Raw genomic sequence first — 20,251 nt, forward strand, 5'->3', positions numbered from 1 at the left:
ATAATTTTAAACATTTCTATAAAGTTGTCCCTCATTCTCCTACGTTCCAAGGAATAAAGACCTAGCCTGGCCAACCTCACCCTATAACTCAGGCCCTCTAGTCCTGGCAACATCCTTGTAAGTCTTTTTTGCACTCTTTCCAGTTTAACCACATCTTTCCTGTAACAGGGTGACCCAAACTGTGCACAGTACTCCAAGTGTGGCCTCTCCAATGACTTGTACAACTGCAACATAATGTCCCAACTCCTATACTCGGTGCCCTGACTAATGAAGGCCAGTGTGCTAAATGCCTTTTTCACCACCCTGTCTACCTGTGATGCCATTTTCAATGAACTATGCACTTGTACTTCTAGGTCCCTCTGTTCCATTGCACTCCCTAGTGCCCTACCATTCATAGTACAAGTCCTATGCTGGTTTGACTTTCCAAAATGCATCATCTCACACTTATCTGCATTGAAATCCATTATCTACGCCTCGGTCTACTCCCCTCACTGATCAAGATTCCCCTGTAATCTATGATTTCCTGTAGTATTTATGAATATACTCTTCATTACTGGTCTAGAATAATCCTTCAAATTTCCAAAGTCAAAGACGAGTTTATTGTCATATGCACAGTTGCAATGAAAAACTTACTTGCAGCAACATCATAGGGATGTAGCATTTGAGACACAACATTCACAAGAAAAACAGAAATTATACAAGAAAGAACACAATTAGAACAAAAAATAAACAAGGTCCATCGTAGTGCAAAGTGGTCATAGTGTTGTTATACTGATTAGGGTTGTGCAGGTTGGTTCAAGAACCGAATGGTTGAAGGGAAGCAGCATTATATAGTTGTAAATGTGAGGGAAATTCATGAACTGCTTACTGCTAGTGGCTGCTTAAAGGGAGAGGAAGCTAGAACATTTGCAATGTAACATTGAAAACTCGTATCTGCCTCCTTTCCCTTTCAAAGTAGTTCCTGCTGGGAAGAGAGATTTGCATGATGTCTTTCACTATCTTAACGTGCTTTGCAGCCACTGAAGTACTTAGAAGTGTCGCACTGTGGATATGTGGCAATCAGCAAATTCTGCAATAGCAATGCAATAATAACCATATAATCGTTTTTAAGTTTATGTTGATGAATAGCAGAAGCTGGTAAGGCCAGTGTGCAGAACTATCATGTTTTTCAACATAGTTCCATGGGATCTTTAACATTTGCATGACAAGGCAGAATCAGTGAATTTACTCTCCATAAAGGAGGCATATAATTACATATAAAACTTGTGGAAATATTACTCCACCCAGTTGCTACCCAGGTGGTATGAGTAGAAAATTGTAACCCTCTGTACGCTCCTAATTTTTAATGAGAGGTTCCTTTGTGTGAATGTGTGGAAGTATTCCTTGTATGAAAATGCTACTTAGTGTACCTTATGAGATGGTGCCTGTCTGTGGTGTTCTAAGTGGGGAAAACACTCAGTAATATTCACTGTTGAGGACGATGCATGAAAAACAGCCATTTGGATGAGGTACTGATGGTGGATTGTTGCTTAAGCAACTATCTCAAACACGTTGGTGGCTTCTAGAATGAAATGTATGTGAAATATGTAATTATCATGTGGCTGATAACTGTAATTAGGCAAGTAATAGAAATTTCAGGTTTTGGAAACATTTAAGCTTTGAAGATATTGGTCTTGTAATTGTAATCTAACAGAAAGCTGGTGTCAGGAGGGAAGAGGACAAGAATTAATGTACAACGAGTAATGAAATGCGGGGAAGAAAACATACCTTTAAATGGTCATCTTACCCTTTGTAATTTTCAGGCTGTTTCAGTGCTCTCCTGGTAAATTGGTTTATTATTGTCATGTACTGAGGTACAGTGAAAAATTTGTTCTGCATGCCATCCATACAGATCATTTCATTACAACAATGCACTGAGCTTGTACAAGGTAAAACAATAACGGAATGCAGAATCAGGTGTTACAGTTACAGAGAGAGTGCAGTGCAGGCAGTCAATAAGGTGCAAGGTCATAATGAGGTAGATTGTGAGGTCAAGAGTCCATCTTATTGTACTAGGGAACCATTCAATAGTCTTATAACAGCAGGATAGAAGCTGTCCTTGAACCTAGTGGTACATGCTTTCAGGCTTTTGTATCTTCTGCCTGATAGGAGTGGGGAGAAGAGAGAATGTCTGGGGTGGGTTGGGTCTTTGATTACGTTGGATGCTTTACCAAGGCAGCAAGGTGTAGACAGAGTCCATGGAGGGGAAGCTGGTTTCTGTGATGTGCTGAGCTGTGTCCACAACTCTCTGCAATTTCTTGCAGTCACAGGCAGAGCAGTTGCCATATCAAGCCGTGGTGCATCTGGATAGGACACTTTCTACAGTGCATCGAACAAAATTGGGAAGGGTCAAAGGAAACGTGCAAAATTTCTTTAGTCTCCTGAGGGAAGTAGAGGTGCTGGTGAGCTTTCTTGACCATGGTGTCTATGTGGTTGGACCTGCTCCTGCGCAGCCCTTTTGTAAATTGAGATCATCCAACATTCTGCTGCTCCTTCACAAACTGGCTGCAAGTCTTCTTCACCTCAGCATTTTCTCCCCTGGAATGGATCCAAGTCAGACAAAACTATGATTTTTAAAATACATGTTTACAAATCTCTCCCTGGTGTCCAATCTCACTAACTCTACAACTCCTAGAACTCTCTGCCTCCATTTCTGACCTTGGGCAATCCTTGGTTTGTTGGACTCGGCATCCTCTGCTTCCTGTGCCCTAAATTGTGGAAGTTCCTTTGTAAAATGCTCTGTCTCTTTAATTCTTTCTCCTTTTTTGGTGTTCCTTGAAGTCTAAAGTCAAAGTGGAGTTTATTGTCACATGTACAAGTACATGTATTCACAGGTGCAGTGAAAAACTTACTTGCAACAGCGTCACAGGCACATTGTATATAGAAAGCATCCTATCTGGATGCATCACGGCTTGGTATGGCAACTGCTCTGTTCAAGACTGCAAGAAACTGCAGAGAGTTGTGAACACAGCCCAGCGCATCACGGACACCAGCCTCCCCTCCTTGGACTCTGTCTTTACCTCTCGCTGTCTTGGTGAAGCAGCCAGCATAATCAAAGACCCCACCCACCTGGGTCATTCTCTCTTCTGTCCTCTTCCATCAGGTAGAAGATACAGGAGCCTGAGGGCACATACCACCAGGCTCAAGGGCAGCTTCTATCCCACTGTGATAAGACTATTGAACAGTTCCCTTATACGATGAGATGGACTCTGACCTCACGATCTACCTTGTTGTGACCTTGCACCTTATTGCACTGTACTTTCTCTGTAGCTGTGACACTTTACTCTGTACTGTTATTGTTTTTACCTGCACTACATCAATGCACTCTGTACTAACTCAATGTAACTGCACTGTAATGAATTGACCTGTACGATCGGTATGCAAGACAAGTTTTTCACTGTACCGCGGTACAAGTGACAATAATAAACCAATACCAATATCACATAAGCAGCATTTGCAAGAAAAACAACGTAAATGTAAAATATACACAATTTTTACAAGAAAGAACACAATTAGAACAAAGAAGAACAGTCCATTTTAGTGCAAGTGATCAAAGTAGTCATAGTGTTGCTGAACTGTGGTGATTAGGGTTTTGCTGATTGGTTCAAGAACCGAATGGTTGAAGAGAAGTAGCTGTTCTTGAACTTGGTCTACCTCTTTGACTGAGCTTTAGGCCACCGTATGAGACTGTCAAAGTTTTGTTTGGTAATGCAACAACGAAACACCGTGGAAGCTTGAGTTACATTAGAAATGCTGTATAAATGCTATTTGTTGTTTGGGGGAAAACACTGCTGCTGCTTAATAATCTGTAGGGGTATTTGAGTATGCCCCTTAAGGTGTAGGGAATTTTGTTGTGTAAACTATGTATAATTTCTGTTAAGTTTGTGTAATTTATGTTTGTCATGTACTGTGCTGCTGTAGCAAAAAGCAAATTTTCATGGTGTTTATACCATGGGTATTTATGCCCATGACAATAAACTTGAACTTGAACTCCTTGCCGTGACCTGCTCCTTTGAGCTGGTTTCAGCTCCCACTCCTTTTGCTGGATAAGACCTTCCTTCCCAGGCAGTAATAGAACCAGGGAGAACTGAGCAACATCAGTAAGGTTGCATTTGTAGCCAATGTTCCACTGGTCAAGCACTGCTTGCAGAATTCATGGCAGAATGACTGTTGAGTTTAATATTGTGGTTAAAGGTGAGGGCCTCAGTCCCAGCAATGGGCTGTTATTGCCATCTTGATGTCCTTGCTCCTGGTTGATTGCTAAGACTGGGTGCTGGGCTGTGTTTCAGCCCCGAATCTTGCATGAGCCCGATGTAGAAAATGTCATCAGTGATCTGGACCACAGACTGCTTGGAAACGATGCTGTGGTGAACTTGCATGTAGGACTACAAGATGAGCATTTGATGGTTGTTGCACTTCTAATAGTAGCAGAAGTTGGGTTGATGCAGCACTGAAGGGAGATTTATACCAAACCAGAGCTCGTAAGTTGGAACCTTAACATTTCTTGGGAGAACGGGTAATTCTTATTTTAAAGACATGCCGGTCTCCTCAGACGTGCTTGTCCTCTTTGTTGTGACATGATGTCCATTGATTCTCTGTGACTCTTAGATGGCCTGTGTACAAGTTCATTCACGGGCTGGACATGGCAAAATTCCCTTTGTTCAGTGGTCAGATTCATTAGTTTATCTGAATACTGATTAAATTTTACTTGTTTTGGGTCCAGCTATTGGTAGCCTTCTGTGTTCTTTTGAATGCATTGACTACACATCTTAAGGACACTACTACAATCTTTGGTCAATTTCTGCTACCTTGTACAAATAGTAATTCTTCACTGCTAAGTTTAGAATAGAACATAGAACAGTACAGCATAGGAACAGGCCCTTTGGCCCACAATATTCTGCCAACATAATTAAGCTAATGACACCTAATCCGTTCTGTCTGCACGTGCTCCATATTCATGTGCCTAAGAGCCTTTTAAACGCCTGTATCGTACCTACCTTCACTGCTACCCTGGCAGTGTGTTTCAAGCAACCATCACTCTTTTTGTGTACATCTCCTTTGAACTTTCCCCTTCTCACCTCGAATGCAAGCCCTCTAGTATTAGAACAATAAACAAAAGTGAATACCAATAATTTGAATGGCATTGAGACTTTGCTTCTTGGTTGCTTGTAGCAGCATCATCAGTTGGAGGAGCTTGAGCAACAGCTGATGTCACTATGGTTCCATGAGATGGAGAGTTTCATGGATGGCAATTTTCAAGAGGTGACTCCACAGTAGCTCAGGGGAGTGCAGGCATGGAGGGACTGGGTTACTGCCGGACGATACAAAAGGAGCAGCTAGAAAGTACCCTGAGAGCATCATGCTCTTTGATCAGTATTCTGTTCTGGGTGCCAATGGGGAGAAAGTTCCAGAAAACAACTGGATCCAGGACCATCGCATCATGGGTGGTTTTGAAGTGCAGAGATATTTTGGGAGCAGAGCTGCTTCCAGTTTGGTATGTTATAGAACATAGAACACTACAGCACAGTACAGGCCCTTTGGCCCACAATGTTGTGCCGACATTTTATCCTGCCCTAAGATCTATCTAACCCTTCCCTCCCACATAGCCCCCTATTTTTCTATCATTCATGTATCTATCTAAGAGTCTCTTAAATGTCCCTAAAGTATCTGCCCCCACAACCTCTGCCGGCAGTGCGTTCCACACACCCATCACTCTGTGTGAGGGTCACCTCTGACATCCCCCTTGTATCTTCCTCCAATCACCTTAAAATTATGTCCCCTCATGTTAGCCATTGTCACCTTGGGGAAAAAAGTCTCTGACTGTCCACTCGATCTATGCCTCTTATCACCTTGTATGCCTCTTTGGTTCCAGAGTTAAGGATATCTTTGAACAGTTGCAGAAGATTTTGGAGGGGGAGGGTGAACAGCCAGGGGTCGTTGTCCATATTGGTATCAACAACATGGGTAGGAATAGGGATGACATCTTGAAGGAGTTAAGAAAGAGATTAAGAAGCAGGACCTCAGCAGTCTCTGGTTTACTCCTAGTGCCACAAACCAGTTTGTACAGACATACAAGGATAGTGCAGATGAATGTGTGGGTGGAGGGATGGTGCAGGAGGGCTCTAAATTCCCAAGGCAGTGTGACCAGTTCTGGGGAAGGTGGGACCTCTGCAGACAATATGGGTTTCATCACAACAGAAATGGGACCAATAATTCAAGGCAGCTTTGCTAATTGGGGAGGGTTAGCAGCAGATGATGGGAAGCTGAATACAACATAATTTAGAGAAACAGACCCAGATGCTGGAATCTAGATGAAAAAACAACGAGATGCTGGAGGAACTCAGCAGGTCAGGCAGCATCCGTGGAGAAAAGCAGACGGGCAACATTTCGGGTCAGGACCCTTCTTCAGGACTGAAGGCAGGAAAAGGGGAAGCCCAATATATCAGAGGAAAAAGCAGAGCAGTGATAGGTGGACAGGAGGTGGGGTGGGCACAAGGTGGTGATAGATAGATGCAGGTAACACACAGTGATAGGCAGGTGTGGGCGAGGGGTCAGCAGATGCACCAGGGGATGGGTCAAAGGTAAGGAGGCAGGTGGCATGGGGGGAGGGAAGGAGAGGGGAAAAAATAGTGAGGAGAGAAAGGAGAAAGAGGCTAGGGAAGGGAAGAAGAGAGCAAGTTGGGGGGGTGGGGGGTGGGGGATGGTTGGTTGGTGTACTTAAAGTAGGAGAATTCAATGTTCATGCCATTAGGCTGTAAGGTCCCAAGACAGAAAATGAGGTGGTGTCCCTCCAGTTTGCATTTGAACTTCTCTCCCCACAGCAGAGGAGGCCGAGGACTGACATATCAGTGATGGGGTGGGAGGGGGAGTTGAAGTGACTGGCAACTGGGAGATGCAAATCGCGGTTACGGACAGAGCGTAGAAGTTTAAAGTGAAGAAGGAACCTTCTAGATCTATGTGTCCCAGAACCACACATTGTTGTAACAGGAGCAATAATGATAGTAGAATACTGGTTTAAAATACTTGAATGGTATTGTGATAGTTACTGTACTAAAACTCCTATTGCTTTACTGAGGTGCATCCTGAGAAAGGGCTGACACCTGGAACTAGTTGAATTGTGATGTAACAGAGGTGGTGAATGTGCCAGTTTGAATAATTGAGCATTTGCTGTTTTCAAAAGGGGAAGGAACAAGAGCACACCTTTGTATTTCGGCTGGACCATCCCAAAGCCTGCAAACACCTCTGGAAGTGTGCTGTGGAGCACCATGCCTTTTTCCGACTGAGAGGACCTGTCCAAAAGAATTCAAACCAACTGGCCTTTGTACGGATGGGCTCCCGATTCAGATACAGGTAATTTGTTCTGAGACTCTGGGAACTGAGGAAATGTATTAGGTGGCTTGCAGAATAATCTTTGAAAGTGTCTGGAAATGGGGTGAGGAGCAGGTTGATATGTTATATTAATGATAACTTGTTAAGGAAGCATTAATTTCTTGAAAGGTTACACAACAAGTGGCTGGAACTTTAAAGGCTTCAATGAAAGAGGGATGTAAATGGTTGTTTAATATCTTTTGAACGTATAATCCATGTAGGGATTAATGACTGCAGTTCCCACATGTATAGAATGTCTGTTTACGTGATGCACACTACTTGTTTTCATAGTGCAGAATTACCAACAGCCGTAATGCTGTGTTTATGCTCCACAGAAGCCTTCTCTCAACCCTCAGGGTCTTCTCACCCCTCAGGATCTAATCCCATCAATGTCTTCTTTCTCTGATGCAGTTGCCCTTGTATGCATCTGTGCTATCTGTCTTAACTAATCAGAGTCGTAGAGCAAGGAATAATGGCCCTCTGACCCAACTCATCCATGCCGGCCAAGTTGCCTAACAGTCCCATTTGCCTGCATTTGGCCCCTATCCTATCTTTCCTATCCATGTAGTTGTCCAAATGTCTTTTAAATGCTATAATTTTATCCACCACCTCCACATCCTCTGGCAGCTGGTTCCAAAAACACACCACCTTCTGTGGGGGGTGGGGGAGGGGGTGGAAGTTGCCCTCCGGTCCCTTTTAAATCTTTCCCCTTTAAATTTGAACCTCTGCCCTCTAGTTTTGGACTCCATTACCCTGGGGAAAAGATTATGGCTGTTCATCTTAACTATGCCCCTTGTGATTTTATAAAACTTGATAAGGCCACCCCTCAGTCTCCTACTCTCCAGGAGAAAAGGTCCTAGCCTATCCTTTATCACTCAAACCCTCCAGTCCTGGTTAAAAAAAAACCCCTCCTAAATCTCTTTTGTATCCTTCCCAGTTTAATGACATCCTTGGGAGAATGAGCTTTACCCTCAAACTGGATAAAGCAGTTTTTCTCAAATTCCCTATTGTATTCTCTATATTTATGGCCCTTAGTTTTGGGCAGTCCACACGGAATCCCACTCTGTTACTGCACCTCAACATTTTACTTTTGGAGTCAAGCTACAATAAAACTCCAATAATCCAATACCTTTGAATGTTGGTGCTGAACTGGCAGATTTTCCAGACTTTATTATTTGTATTGATATCTGATTATACTTTTAATTAGATGTTACACAATAAAGCGAGCACAGGAGATTGTGACCCCAGTGAGTTTGAAGGGAGCACAGGTCAGATACTGAACCATTCAGGTTTCCGAACAATCCGACAACGGATTATCGGAGTTTTACTGTGCTTTCATGTATGTGGTCCATTGATCAAGAAAATGGGCAGCTAGAGGGGAAGCAAAAAAGAAAGGCATCATCTAACCCCATCAATGTATTCTTTGTCTCTCATGCACCAGCTATTTCCTTGTTTGCAACTGTGCCATCTGTATTAACTAATCACTTACCTGCCTCACAGCTCCAGTGACCCAGGTTTGATCCTGATTCCATTACTGTCTGAGTTTGCATGTTCCCCCTTTTGACTCTGTGGGTTTCCTTGGATGCTCTGGTTTCCTCCCACATCCCAGGATAGTAGGTTAATTGGCTACTGTAAATTACTCCTCATGTAACTGAGAGGCAGGAGAATCATTGGGTAGTTATTGGACATAAGGGAGAATAGGTTAAACTGAAATAAGAATGGGATTAATGGAATTGTTTTACATAGACTCTGAATGGCCTCCTATGTCAAAAGGAAATGTGAAAATATGCATGTGAGAAAATAGATGATGAATGATAGAATAATGGGAAATGATGAACTAGGAGATTGGAATAAAGGTCTGATCAAGCTGGGTCCTTTTCCCCAGAAATTGAAGTGGAGAGGAGACCTAATAATCAACAAGCTAAAAGGATTCAGTGAGGCAGACATGGAGTAAATGTTTCAAGGTCAGAAGGGTACCAAGGGCACTAATAAATCCAATAGGGAAATTAAAATAAACCTCTTTACCGAGAGATGGGTTAGTGAGTAGACTTGGTAATAACGAGAGCATTTGGAGTAAATAGGGCAGATGAGTTTAAGGAGAATTTAGGCAGAAGCTAATTGTGGAAGGGTTGCGTGAAGAGTGGTGGGAGGAGGCTCAGAGGGGAGCATAAATGATAACATAGAATAGGTTCATTTGGTTATTTCTGGGCTATAAATTGATGTTAAAGTGAATGTAGAGTGTGTGTGTTGGTAAAATATAATTGGCATTAAATGTGACATAAGTGCAAATGTGGAAACATAACTAATTGCTGTCTGTTTGCATCAAGCTATCCCAACTGAATAATTATTCTAGTTCATCTTGTGTTGGAGCATACTTTTTTGGATTTGGTTAATCTTAACATGAGATATCTCTATTAGTCACATTTACATTGAAACACACGGTGAAATGCATCTTTGCGTGGAATGTTCTGGGGGCAGCCCACGAGTGTCGCCACGCTTCCAGTGCCAACGTAGCATGCCCACAACTTCCTAACCCTTACGTCTTTGGAATGTGGGAGGAAACCGGAGCACCTGGAGGAAACCCACACAGTCACGGGGAGAAAGTACAAACTATTTACAGACAGGCCAGAATTGAACCCGGGTCGCTGGTGCTGTAATAGCGTTATGCTAACCGCTACACAACCATGCCTTTTTCACAGTTGCCCTGCAATAATTTGATCAGGGTCCTGAAATGCATTTAGTTGTTTTAAGTGATGTAATATATTCAGTTCTATGGTGGGAGGATGTCTATGATAGACTTTCCTTTAAGCAAAGTTCCTTTGCATTTCTTACCAAAATATAGTCCTCTGTAGTTTTCACTTCCTTGATGTGTTGCTGTTCCTTCATATTCTTTTCCCTCATTCCCCCACTCCACACCCATGTTACCCATCTTGGATATACGGATGGGCCATTCACCGATGAGTGAAAGGATGGGAGCTGATCCGGATCAAGTCCTCATCTGGTGCCCATACATGCACACTGGAAGCAACAGGAGCAGGGATCTCATCTGATCTCTCCTCAAATGCAAAGGTGTGGGTTGGGGGCAGTGCATCCACTGCTGGCTATCTATCAGTTCAGGGGTATAGGTGGATAAAAGGAATCTTGATCTATGTGGCTGCAACAGTCATGCAATCAACTCTCTGACCATATTTTGTGTCTTGGGTTTGCCTGGAGCAACTTCCAAAGTTATGTTCTGAACTGTTTGATTTCTAGTGGCAGAACAGAGTACCAGACCACCAAGACCAGCAAACCACGGCGGCAAGTGTCCTTTGAGCGTAGGCCTAGCAGGCGCTATTCAAGAAGGTCGACACAGCAGCGAGGTAATATTATAGTGGAAAGTGAAGCATAATAGTTAAATTATTGGACTGGTTTCTGAGCGCCTAGATAATTGATCAAAGGCGTTCTGTGGAAGTAAAATCCAGGTAATTCAAATTAAAAGGCTCTCCTTTGCAAGTTATGCCAAGGTTTTCTTGGTGTTCCAACACTTATGGACAAGTTCCCAGGGGAAAGATATGAAAATCTGCAGTCCCATAGGAAGGATGTGGAAATCTGAATTTTTGTTATTTTTTCTATGTGAGAGAGGGAGAAGCTTAATGTCTGACATTGGATAATGACCTATTGAGAAGAAATGAAACTGTCAATATGCTTGCTTAATTGAGGCTTGGGGCAGTGAATGAGGGATTTTACTGGCAGATTGTCTCCCTGAAAATTGGACATGTGCTTTTCTGAGTGAGGATCTGATACTTTTGAAACATTATTAACAATGGTATAATCAATTCTCTGCGAAATTTCTCGTTTTGAGTGCAGTTGTGTAAGTTTTTTTAGTCCTGATTTTGGATTGTTATATAATCACGCTACATGAACCATTACCTACTTAAACTATACGGTCACCAAAAATGTTTCTAACTCCATCTGACCTCTTTTTATTTTTACAGCTAATCCTTTCAACAAAAACTTGGAACCAAGGTAGGTGAATGCTTCACTACATTCAAACTAATGAATAACAGAGACTCACTGCCAAGGTAACATCATGTGGGATAGGTTATGGTAGCTGGTTGTTTATTCAGACCATGTGGTCAGTGTGCAGGTGAGCACAGCTCAGACTACTTGTGACAGGGTAACAACAGCAGGAGTGAACCAAGACAGGGAAAGACTTGGATGCTGCAGTTCTAATCTAGGCAGTGGAAGATAAAATGAAGATAAAATCAGGACTGTAAGGTCAAAGGTTCATTTGATTCTGCCACTCACAGAATTTTTAAGTAAATATTGTGATTTCTTTGCATTAAAATTCATCTATTGTTTGAGGAAACCCCACATGGACAGTACCGGAGGTCGGGATTGGAACCTGAATTGCTGGACCTGAGGCTGCAGCTCTACTAGTTGCACCACTGTGCTGTCTCACCCTCCTGAAACAGATGTTGCTCATGTACAGAGACCTTCTTGGCCTTCATATTTTCAGTCACCACTCTGTTCTTTTCCAAATGGTCCGTCACTGCAGAGCGACTGAAATTGCAGTCAAATTCTTATGGCGTCTTGTTTACCAAGGAGGTAGATAATGGCACCAAATGAAGCTGTTAATTCTGCAGCTTTGGCAAAGCCTCTTGCATCACCCTCTATCTGGACGATCGTGCCTCTTTTAAAGTGCGGTTTCTTTCCAGCTCGCCTGTGGTGGAATGTAAACCTTTCTGCCTGAGAATACAATTTGTTCTCATTCATCAGTCATGTTGCGGTTGTACCTCCTGCTCAGTGCAGCACAGTGTGTGATTACAGGGAGTACAGGGTTGAGTTGCACTATTTAATGCACTCCCTGGCCAAGCTGACTGAACACCAGGTGATGGGGAATGTGAATTTTTGTCAATGCAAGACTCCTGGAGCAGGAACACCCTGGTGTAATAGCCACTACTGATGCCTGGTGCTTGAAGTGGGGTTGTCTCAGACGGTTTACTGCATTTCACATCACTTGGACTTGCTGTGACTCTTCCTTTGTAAATGAGCAATAAATAATTGATGATTATCCAGGAGCAGTAAGATGCAATTTTTGGTGATAATTTTTGACCATCCCACACTGGCAGAAAATAATTTCCTTTGCTGCTAATATAAGATGAACTCAATAATATGAACTCAATAATAAATTGACCACCCTTTTAAAATGGAACAGACAGTTCAAGGAGGTGATATTCGTATCTTCTAAATTATTTTTCTAATGGATCTACTATATTTACCAAATTAACAAAGTGAAGCTCCAATAACCTGATTGTTTAGAAATTCCCTTGCTTCAGCATCTAAGTAATCGGATTCAGCTTCCTGCCCTCCCTTTAAACTAACCAGTGCCTTGTTTCCCATGCTCATTTTAAAATCATCAGGGCTCTGTTTCCCCTGCTCCCTTCAAACATTATGTTTAAACACACCAGGCCCAGTTTCTCACACTTCTTAAACTCACTGTGTCTCTGTCCAGCACTTGTTTTAAACTCACCAGATTAACTGGAAAATGTAATTTTCCACCATGTACTATTTAAAAAAAAATTAAAAGTGCATTGGTGTTTTAGTAGTAGTAGTATTCAAGGATCCAGATGCTCAAATTTGCTTGTCCAGTACCACCAACGCTCTGAAGGTGCCAGATTATCAGAGTTTTACTTTACTTATAAACATATTGACATGTATGTTACTGATTCATGCATACTTATTTTGTGATCTCGTAAAGTTTTTTATAGATTATTGAAAGGCAGTTAATTACCACACTAAGTTTCATCTGACATTTACCATTTATTTCTGTGCGAATTTAAGCAAAGTCTGGCCAAGCTATTTATTCAATGGGAAAGGCCCAGATATCCCAAATTCTAATTCCAGCGTTACATAGAACCATACAGCACAAAACAGGCCCTTCAGCCCACCATGATGTGCCGTCCATCAAACCACCCTCACACTACCTAACCCCTTCCTCCCACATATCCCCCCATCCCACACTCCTCCATATGCCTATCCAACAAGCTCTTGAACCTGTTCAATGTATCTGCCTCCACCACCACCCCAGGCAGTGCATTCCATGCACCAACCACTCTCTGGGTGAAAAACCTCCCCTTGACATCTCCCCTGAACCTCTCACCCATAACCTTAAAGCCATGCCCTCTCGTCTTGAGCATTGGTGCCCTGGGAAGGAGGCACTGACTGTCTATCTATTCCTCTCAGTATTTTATATACCTCTATCATGTCTCCTCTCATCCTCCTCCTTTCCAATGAATAAAGCCCTAGCACCTTAAGCCTCTCCTCATATTCAATACTCTCTAATCCAGGCAGCATCCTGGTAAATCTCCTCTGCACCCTCTCCAGCACCTCCACATCCTTCCTATAATGAGGCGACCAGAACTGAACACAGTACTTACTCTAAGTGTGGCCTAACTAGAGTTTTGTAAAGCTGCATCATCACCTCATGGCTCTTAAACTCAATCCCGCGACTTATGAAAGCCAACATCCCATTGGCCTTCTTAACTGCTCTTTCCACCTGTGAGGCAACTTTCAATGAACTGTGAATATGAACCCCCAGATCCCTCTGCTCCTCCACACTGCCAAGTACCTTGCCATTTACCCAGTACTCTGCCCTGGAGTTTGTCCTTCCAAAGTGTACCACCTCACAACTTCTCCGGATTGAACTCCATCTGCCACTGTCAGCCCAGCTCTGCATCCTTTCAATATCCCTCTGTAAGCTCTGACAGCCCTCCACACTATCCACAACACCACCGATCTTAGTGTCGTCCGCAAATTTACTAACCCAGCCCTCTACCCCCTCATCTAAGTCATCTATAAATATCACAAAAAGTAGAGGTCCCAGAACCGATCCCTGCGGGACACCACTAGTCACTGCCCTCCAATCCGAGGGCACTCCTTCCACCACAACCCTCTGCTTTCTACATGCAAGCCAATTCCTAATCCACACAGCCAAGCTTCCTTGGATCCCTTGGCCTCTGACCTTCTAAAGAAGCCTACCATGAGGAACCTTATCAAACGCCTTACTAAAATCCATGTAAACCACATCCACCGCACTGCCCTCATCAATCTTCCTGGTCACCTCCTCAAAGAACTCTATCAGGCTTGTGAGGCAAGATCTTCCCTTCACAAAGCCATGCTGGCTGTCCCTAATCAGTCCATGATTCTCTAGGTGTTCATAAATCCTATCCCTTAGAATCCTTTCTAACAGCTTACCCACCACGGACGTGAGACTCACCGGTCTATAATTCCCTGGCCTATCCCTGTTATCTTTTTTGAACAAGGGGACAACATTCGCAACCCTCCAATCCTCTGGCACCATCCCCGTGGACAACGAGGACTCAAAGATCCTTACCAGCGGTTCAACAATCTCCTCCCTAGCCTCTCGAAGCAGCCTGGGGAAAATCCCGTCAGGCCCCGGAGATTTATCTGTCTTAATATTATTTAACAACTTCAACACATCCTCTCTCTTGATATCTACAACCTCGAGAACATTACCCCTACCAGCACTCCCTTCCACATCATCAAGACCCCTCTCCCTGGTGAATACCGAAGAGAAGTACTCATTCAGAACTTCTCCCACTTCCTCCGCCTCCAGGCAAATTCTCCCACCTTTGTCCTTAATCGGACCTACCTTTACCATAGCCATCCTCCTACCCTTCACGTACTTGAAAAAGGCCTTGGGATTTTCCTTAACCCTACTAGCCAAAGCCTTTTCATGTTCCCTTCTAGCTCTCCTCAGCCCTTTCTTAAGTTCCTTCCTTGCTACTCTAAATCCCTCACGGGCCCTGTCTGAACCTTGCTGCTTATACCTTATGTATGCTACCTTCTCCCTAACTAGTCGTTCCACTTTCTCGTCACCCACGGTTCCTTCACCCTGCCATTCCTTCTGTGCCTCACCGGGACATATTTATCCCTAACATCCTGCATAAGATCCCTGAACATCGACCACATCTCCATGGTACATTTTCCTTCAAAAAGGACATCCCAATTTACACTCCCAAGTTCTCTCCTTATAGCCTCATAGTTCGCCCTTCCCCAGTTGAAAATCCTCTTGTCCTCTCTGCACCTGTCCCTGTCCATGACAATTTTAAAGGTTATGGAGCTATGGTCACTGTCTCCCAAATGCTCACCCACCAATAGATCCTTCACCTGTCCCGGTTCATTTCCTAAAACTAGATCTAACATGGCATTCCCTTTAGTCGGCCTGTCAACATACTGCGTCAGGAATCCCTCCTGGACACATTTAACAAATTCCGTCCCATCTAAACCTTTGGCACTAAGCAGGTTCCAGTCTATATTTGGGAAGTTGAAGTCTCCCATTATAACAACCCTGTTATTTTTGCTTCTCTCCAAACACTGCCTGCCAATCTGCTCCTCTATATCTCTACTGCTACAGGGGGGCCTATAGAATACTCCTAGTAGAGTAACTGCTCCTTTCTTGTTCCTTAATTCCACCCATACGGACTCTAGAGATGATCCTTCTACAACATCCATTTTTTCCACAGCTGTAACAGTGTCCCTGACCAGTATCGCCACCCCTCCTCCTTTTCTCCCCCCCTTCCCTATCCCTCTTAAAACACCGAAAACCAGGAATATTCAATATCCACTTCTCTCCTGACATTAGCCACGTCTCAGTAATAGCCACAATATCATAGTCCCCCATACTTATCCAAGCCCTCAGTTCATCCCCCTTGTTCCTGACACTTCTTGCGTTTAAGTAAACACACTTCAGTCCATCTACCTTACTACTTTTATAGCCTGTATTCTGCTTCTCCTTCCCCAAAGCCTCTCTACCTGCTTAATCTAACTTTTCCCCATTCCCTTCTTCCTCTGACCTACTCCTCTGGTTCCCTTCCCCCTCACAAACTAGTTTAAACCCTCCCGAACCACCCTAGCAAATCTTGCCACAAGGATATTGGCCCCCTTCTGGTTCGGGTGTAACCCATCCTCTCTGTACAGGTCAATACATGTCAATACATGCAGGCATCTTTCAAAGATATTGTGATTTTGAGTGGTAGGTATTTAAAAACACTACAAGCTTTCAAAGAATTAATTTTAGTCTTTCAAATTAGGAACTGGGGAGGTGGGAGTTGCTGTACATGGGGATGATGTTTAGACTTTGCAAAGAAAATTGAAGCCCAAGTGGAAATTGTAAGAAGCATCTGGCATTGTTCTCCAGTAAAGTATAGGGACTGCAAACCAAACCTTTCCAAATCAGTATGTTGCAAAGTTCATCACTATCTGTACGGCATAGTCATTGTAACTTGTAAGATATCCTTGCATTGTTGGGCACTTTTATTTATGAAGGCTGTATCTGTAAAATACTCTTGGCTATTGGCTTTTGGTTCTCTGGGTAGAACCTATTTCTGGGTTTTAGTTTAGTACCTGTATTAATCATGATTTCCATTTTATTCACAATGGAATGTTTTCTGTTGGACAATCAGAATTATTATTTAAATGGCTTTGGAGACCTTAATGCAGAATTTTTGTTTGAAGAGGAGCTTTTGCTAAAATATTTTGTTATTCATTTAAAACTAATTTGAGACCATTATCTTTTTCCCAATCAGTTTGCTCATTAACACAGCAACGCAGAGACCTGCCTCTCAGGTATGTGCTCTTAATCAATGTGTGTACAGTGTGTTAACACCTTGCTTCATTCATAGGTTGCATTGTCTGATACTGTGCCCTGCTGTGCACTCTTGCCAGGATTCCTGGGCTGACAATGCAACAACCGTATCCTGGGGGAATTGAATTACTTCTTGAATATCTTTTAAACAATTGATGGTAGAATCACAGAAATAAGAACATTGCAGCTCCATCTGTATGCACTTAATTGATGAAAGTGTGACTCTCGGCTTTTGGTATTCTGTGAAAGCGACAATCACACTGCATTTGTAGAATCCTGCAACATGGAAGCTATTCAGCCCATTATGCCTGTGACGGTTCTTTGAAAATGCTACCCAGTTAGCCCACTCTGCTGTTGTGTCTCCATTTCTTTTTGTTTCTCATGTCTTTGAACATTACTAATAAATTCACAGCTTGCATTTCTACTCATTGAACGCTGCTGCTTGAATTTGATGAGAGTTAAATATAGGTCTAAAGAGGTGCAATTCACTGAAATAACTTGCAAGGTAATTGTATTACAATTGTCTTGTAGTAGTGACGTAGTGCTGCTGGACCTATATTAGATCACAGCTGATCTGCATCGCTGCTTCATTTCCTGACCTTTGGGCTGAAAACGACCTTAAGCCATATCGAGAAGCACACTGGGGATGTTAATAGTTTGGAATTGGCCAAGTAGTGTACAATCGAGGGTCATGGTGAATGGCTGTTTCTCATTCTGGAGGAAGGTAAATAGTGGTATTCCCCAGGAATCAGGTCATCGCTTTTTAAAAATCTATGTTAGATAAGATGAGATCTTTATTAGTCACATGTGTATCGAAACACAATGAAATGTATCTTTTGAGTAGAGTGTTCTGGGGGTAGCCCGCAAGTGTTGCCACGCTTCCAGTGCCAACATAGCATACCCACAACTTCCTAACCCGTACGTCTTTGGAATGTGGGAGGAAACTGGAGCACCCGGAGGAAACCCACGCAGACACGGGGAGAACGTACAAACTCCTTACAGACAGGGACCGGAATTGAACCTGGGTCGCTGGTGCTGTAATAGCGTTACGCTAACTGCTACGCTACTGTGCCTATGACCTAGACTTGGGAATGCAAACCACGATTTCAAAATTTGTGAATGACACGGTACTGTGAAATGTGAGGAGGACATTGTTAGACTGAAGCAGGCTATTAATAGGTTGTTGGAATGTGTAGTCATATGACAGATGAAGTTTAATGCAAGATGTGATGAGTTGATGCGTTTTGGTAGGAAGAATGAAGAGAAAATAATAGCATACCCAGCTCTGGACTTTATCAATAGAGGCATGGAGTATTAAATGGGGGAAATTATGCCGAGCCTTTAAAACACTGGTCCAGCCTCAGCTGGAGTATTATGTTCACTTCTAGTTGCCACATTCTAGGAAGGATGTGAATGCATTAGGGAGGGTACAGAAAAGATTTAAGGATGGTTATTGGAATGAGGGACTACAGTTGCAAAGATAGATTAGAGATGCTGGGGCTGTTTTGTTTAAAGAGAAGGTTGAGGGGATGTGATAGAAATGTATAAAATGACGATGGATCTGGACAGAATGGATAGAAAGAAGCTGTTCCTTTTGGTCGAGGGATCGGGGCTTAGAGGCCATGGGTATAAACTAAAAGGGAAAAGAGTTGAGAGTAACTTGGGGGAAAAGCATTTTTACACAGCGTGTGGTTGGAATCTGGAATGCACTGCCCGCAGATGTGGCAATATTGATGCAAGTTCCATTGTGGCCTTCAAGAGGGAATTGATTAACTATATGGTGAAAAATTTATAAGGCTTCAGAGAAGGGTTTGGGTTTGGAACTAATCAGTTGCTCTGGTAGAGAGCAGGCATGTTCACAATGGGCTAAGTGACCTCCTTTTGTGCTGTATCTGCTCAATGATATCTCTTGTGTTTAATGTTGGTCACCAATAGTGAAGAATTGGGGGGATAAAAAAGCAATACAAGGATGAGGTCTTTTGAAATGTTGCAAGGTGATGTCAACAGAAGGAGATTTAAAAGAAATTTAGTGGTCAGATATAAACCTTGAGCATATAACTCAAGATGCTGACATTGGATGGGGTGAAGAGGTGTATGTTCATATCCAACATGCAAGTGAATTCAATTTGATCTTTAAGTACATTCACACAACTGTTTTGTTTCTGTGTCTCAAGACCGTGACTGTGAGGCCCATGGTCCCTGTTGTGACTGCATTACCCAGTGCTCCTGTGCCAATTGAAATAGAGAATCTCCCCAGAAGCCCAGGTCTCAACCAATCTGAGAAGAGAAGGTAAGGATGATGACTGTTAGAGTTCAATAACCAGTGATATATGTGAGTATGAGTTTGACAAAATAATTTTGATTATTATTTCACAGTATAAAAGTGCTTGATGTTTAGAGTTGAAGATTTTGTCTGTTAGTAAGAGTTTGTGGCATATTGGCCGTTTGAAAAATCAAATATGATTTTGTAGATTGTTGGCTAAAATGAGTTAATTACAAGTTAATTGGCCTGGAAGGCTTCTTCCCCTATTTGTTCCCTTAAAACCTTTCACTCAAGGGGGCTAGTTGCCCGGAATTTTTGGTGGGCAAGAATGAAACTTATGGTTCCCATTGCCAGCAGACTTTCCATGTTTCCTGCAAGTTCAAATGGGAAAGTGAGCGAGGAAATGGCTGATAGAATTTAACACAGACAAGTGCTTAGTGGCGCATTTTGGGAAGTTAAACCAGGCCAAGACATGCTCAGTGAATGACAGGGCGCTGGGGTGTGTTATTGAACAGCAAGACCTTGGGGTACAAGTACATATTTCCCTGAAAGCAGAGACACAGATTGATAGAGTGGTGAAGAAGGCATCTGGTGTGCTTGCTTTCATCAGCTGAGGCATTGAGAAGAGGAGTTGGGACGGCATGTTACATTTGTTCAAGTCATTGGTTAGGCTGCATTTCAAGTATTGCATGCAGTTCTGGTCACTGTGTTATAGGAAGGATGTGAGTAGGCTAGAGAGGGTGCAAGAAGGGTTCACAGGATTATTGCATTGACTAGAGGGCCTGAATTATAAGGAGAGACTGGAGCAAAGGAGGTTGAGAAGTGACCCTATAGAGGTTTATAAAATCATGAGGAGCATAGACAGTGTAGGTTGTTGCAGTCTTTTTCCCAGCGTAGAGGAGCCTAAAACTAGGGGTCATGAGTTTAAGGTG

At 42.9% G+C, this 20,251-nt stretch overlaps 1 protein-coding gene across 2 annotated transcripts in view; it reads left to right on the forward strand.

Moving 5' to 3' along the window:
- epb41l5 (erythrocyte membrane protein band 4.1 like 5) overlaps window positions 1-20,251 on the forward strand; it is a 158,428-nt gene that overhangs the window by 83,302 nt on the left and 54,875 nt on the right. For both annotated transcript variants that reach the window (XM_052010850.1, XM_052010859.1), the window contains exons 11-15: window positions 7,220-7,389; window positions 10,660-10,766; window positions 11,382-11,412; window positions 16,998-17,037; window positions 19,231-19,346. In XM_052010850.1, coding sequence (XP_051866810.1) covers window positions 7,220-7,389; window positions 10,660-10,766; window positions 11,382-11,412; window positions 16,998-17,037; window positions 19,231-19,346 — 464 coding nt within the window. The remainder of the gene's footprint in view (window positions 1-7,219; window positions 7,390-10,659; window positions 10,767-11,381; window positions 11,413-16,997; window positions 17,038-19,230; window positions 19,347-20,251) is intronic.

The sequence above is a fragment of the Pristis pectinata genome, chromosome 1 (assembly GCF_009764475.1).
Source record: "Pristis pectinata isolate sPriPec2 chromosome 1, sPriPec2.1.pri, whole genome shotgun sequence".
In the NCBI taxonomy this organism is placed as follows: domain Eukaryota; kingdom Metazoa; phylum Chordata; class Chondrichthyes; order Rhinopristiformes; family Pristidae; genus Pristis; species Pristis pectinata.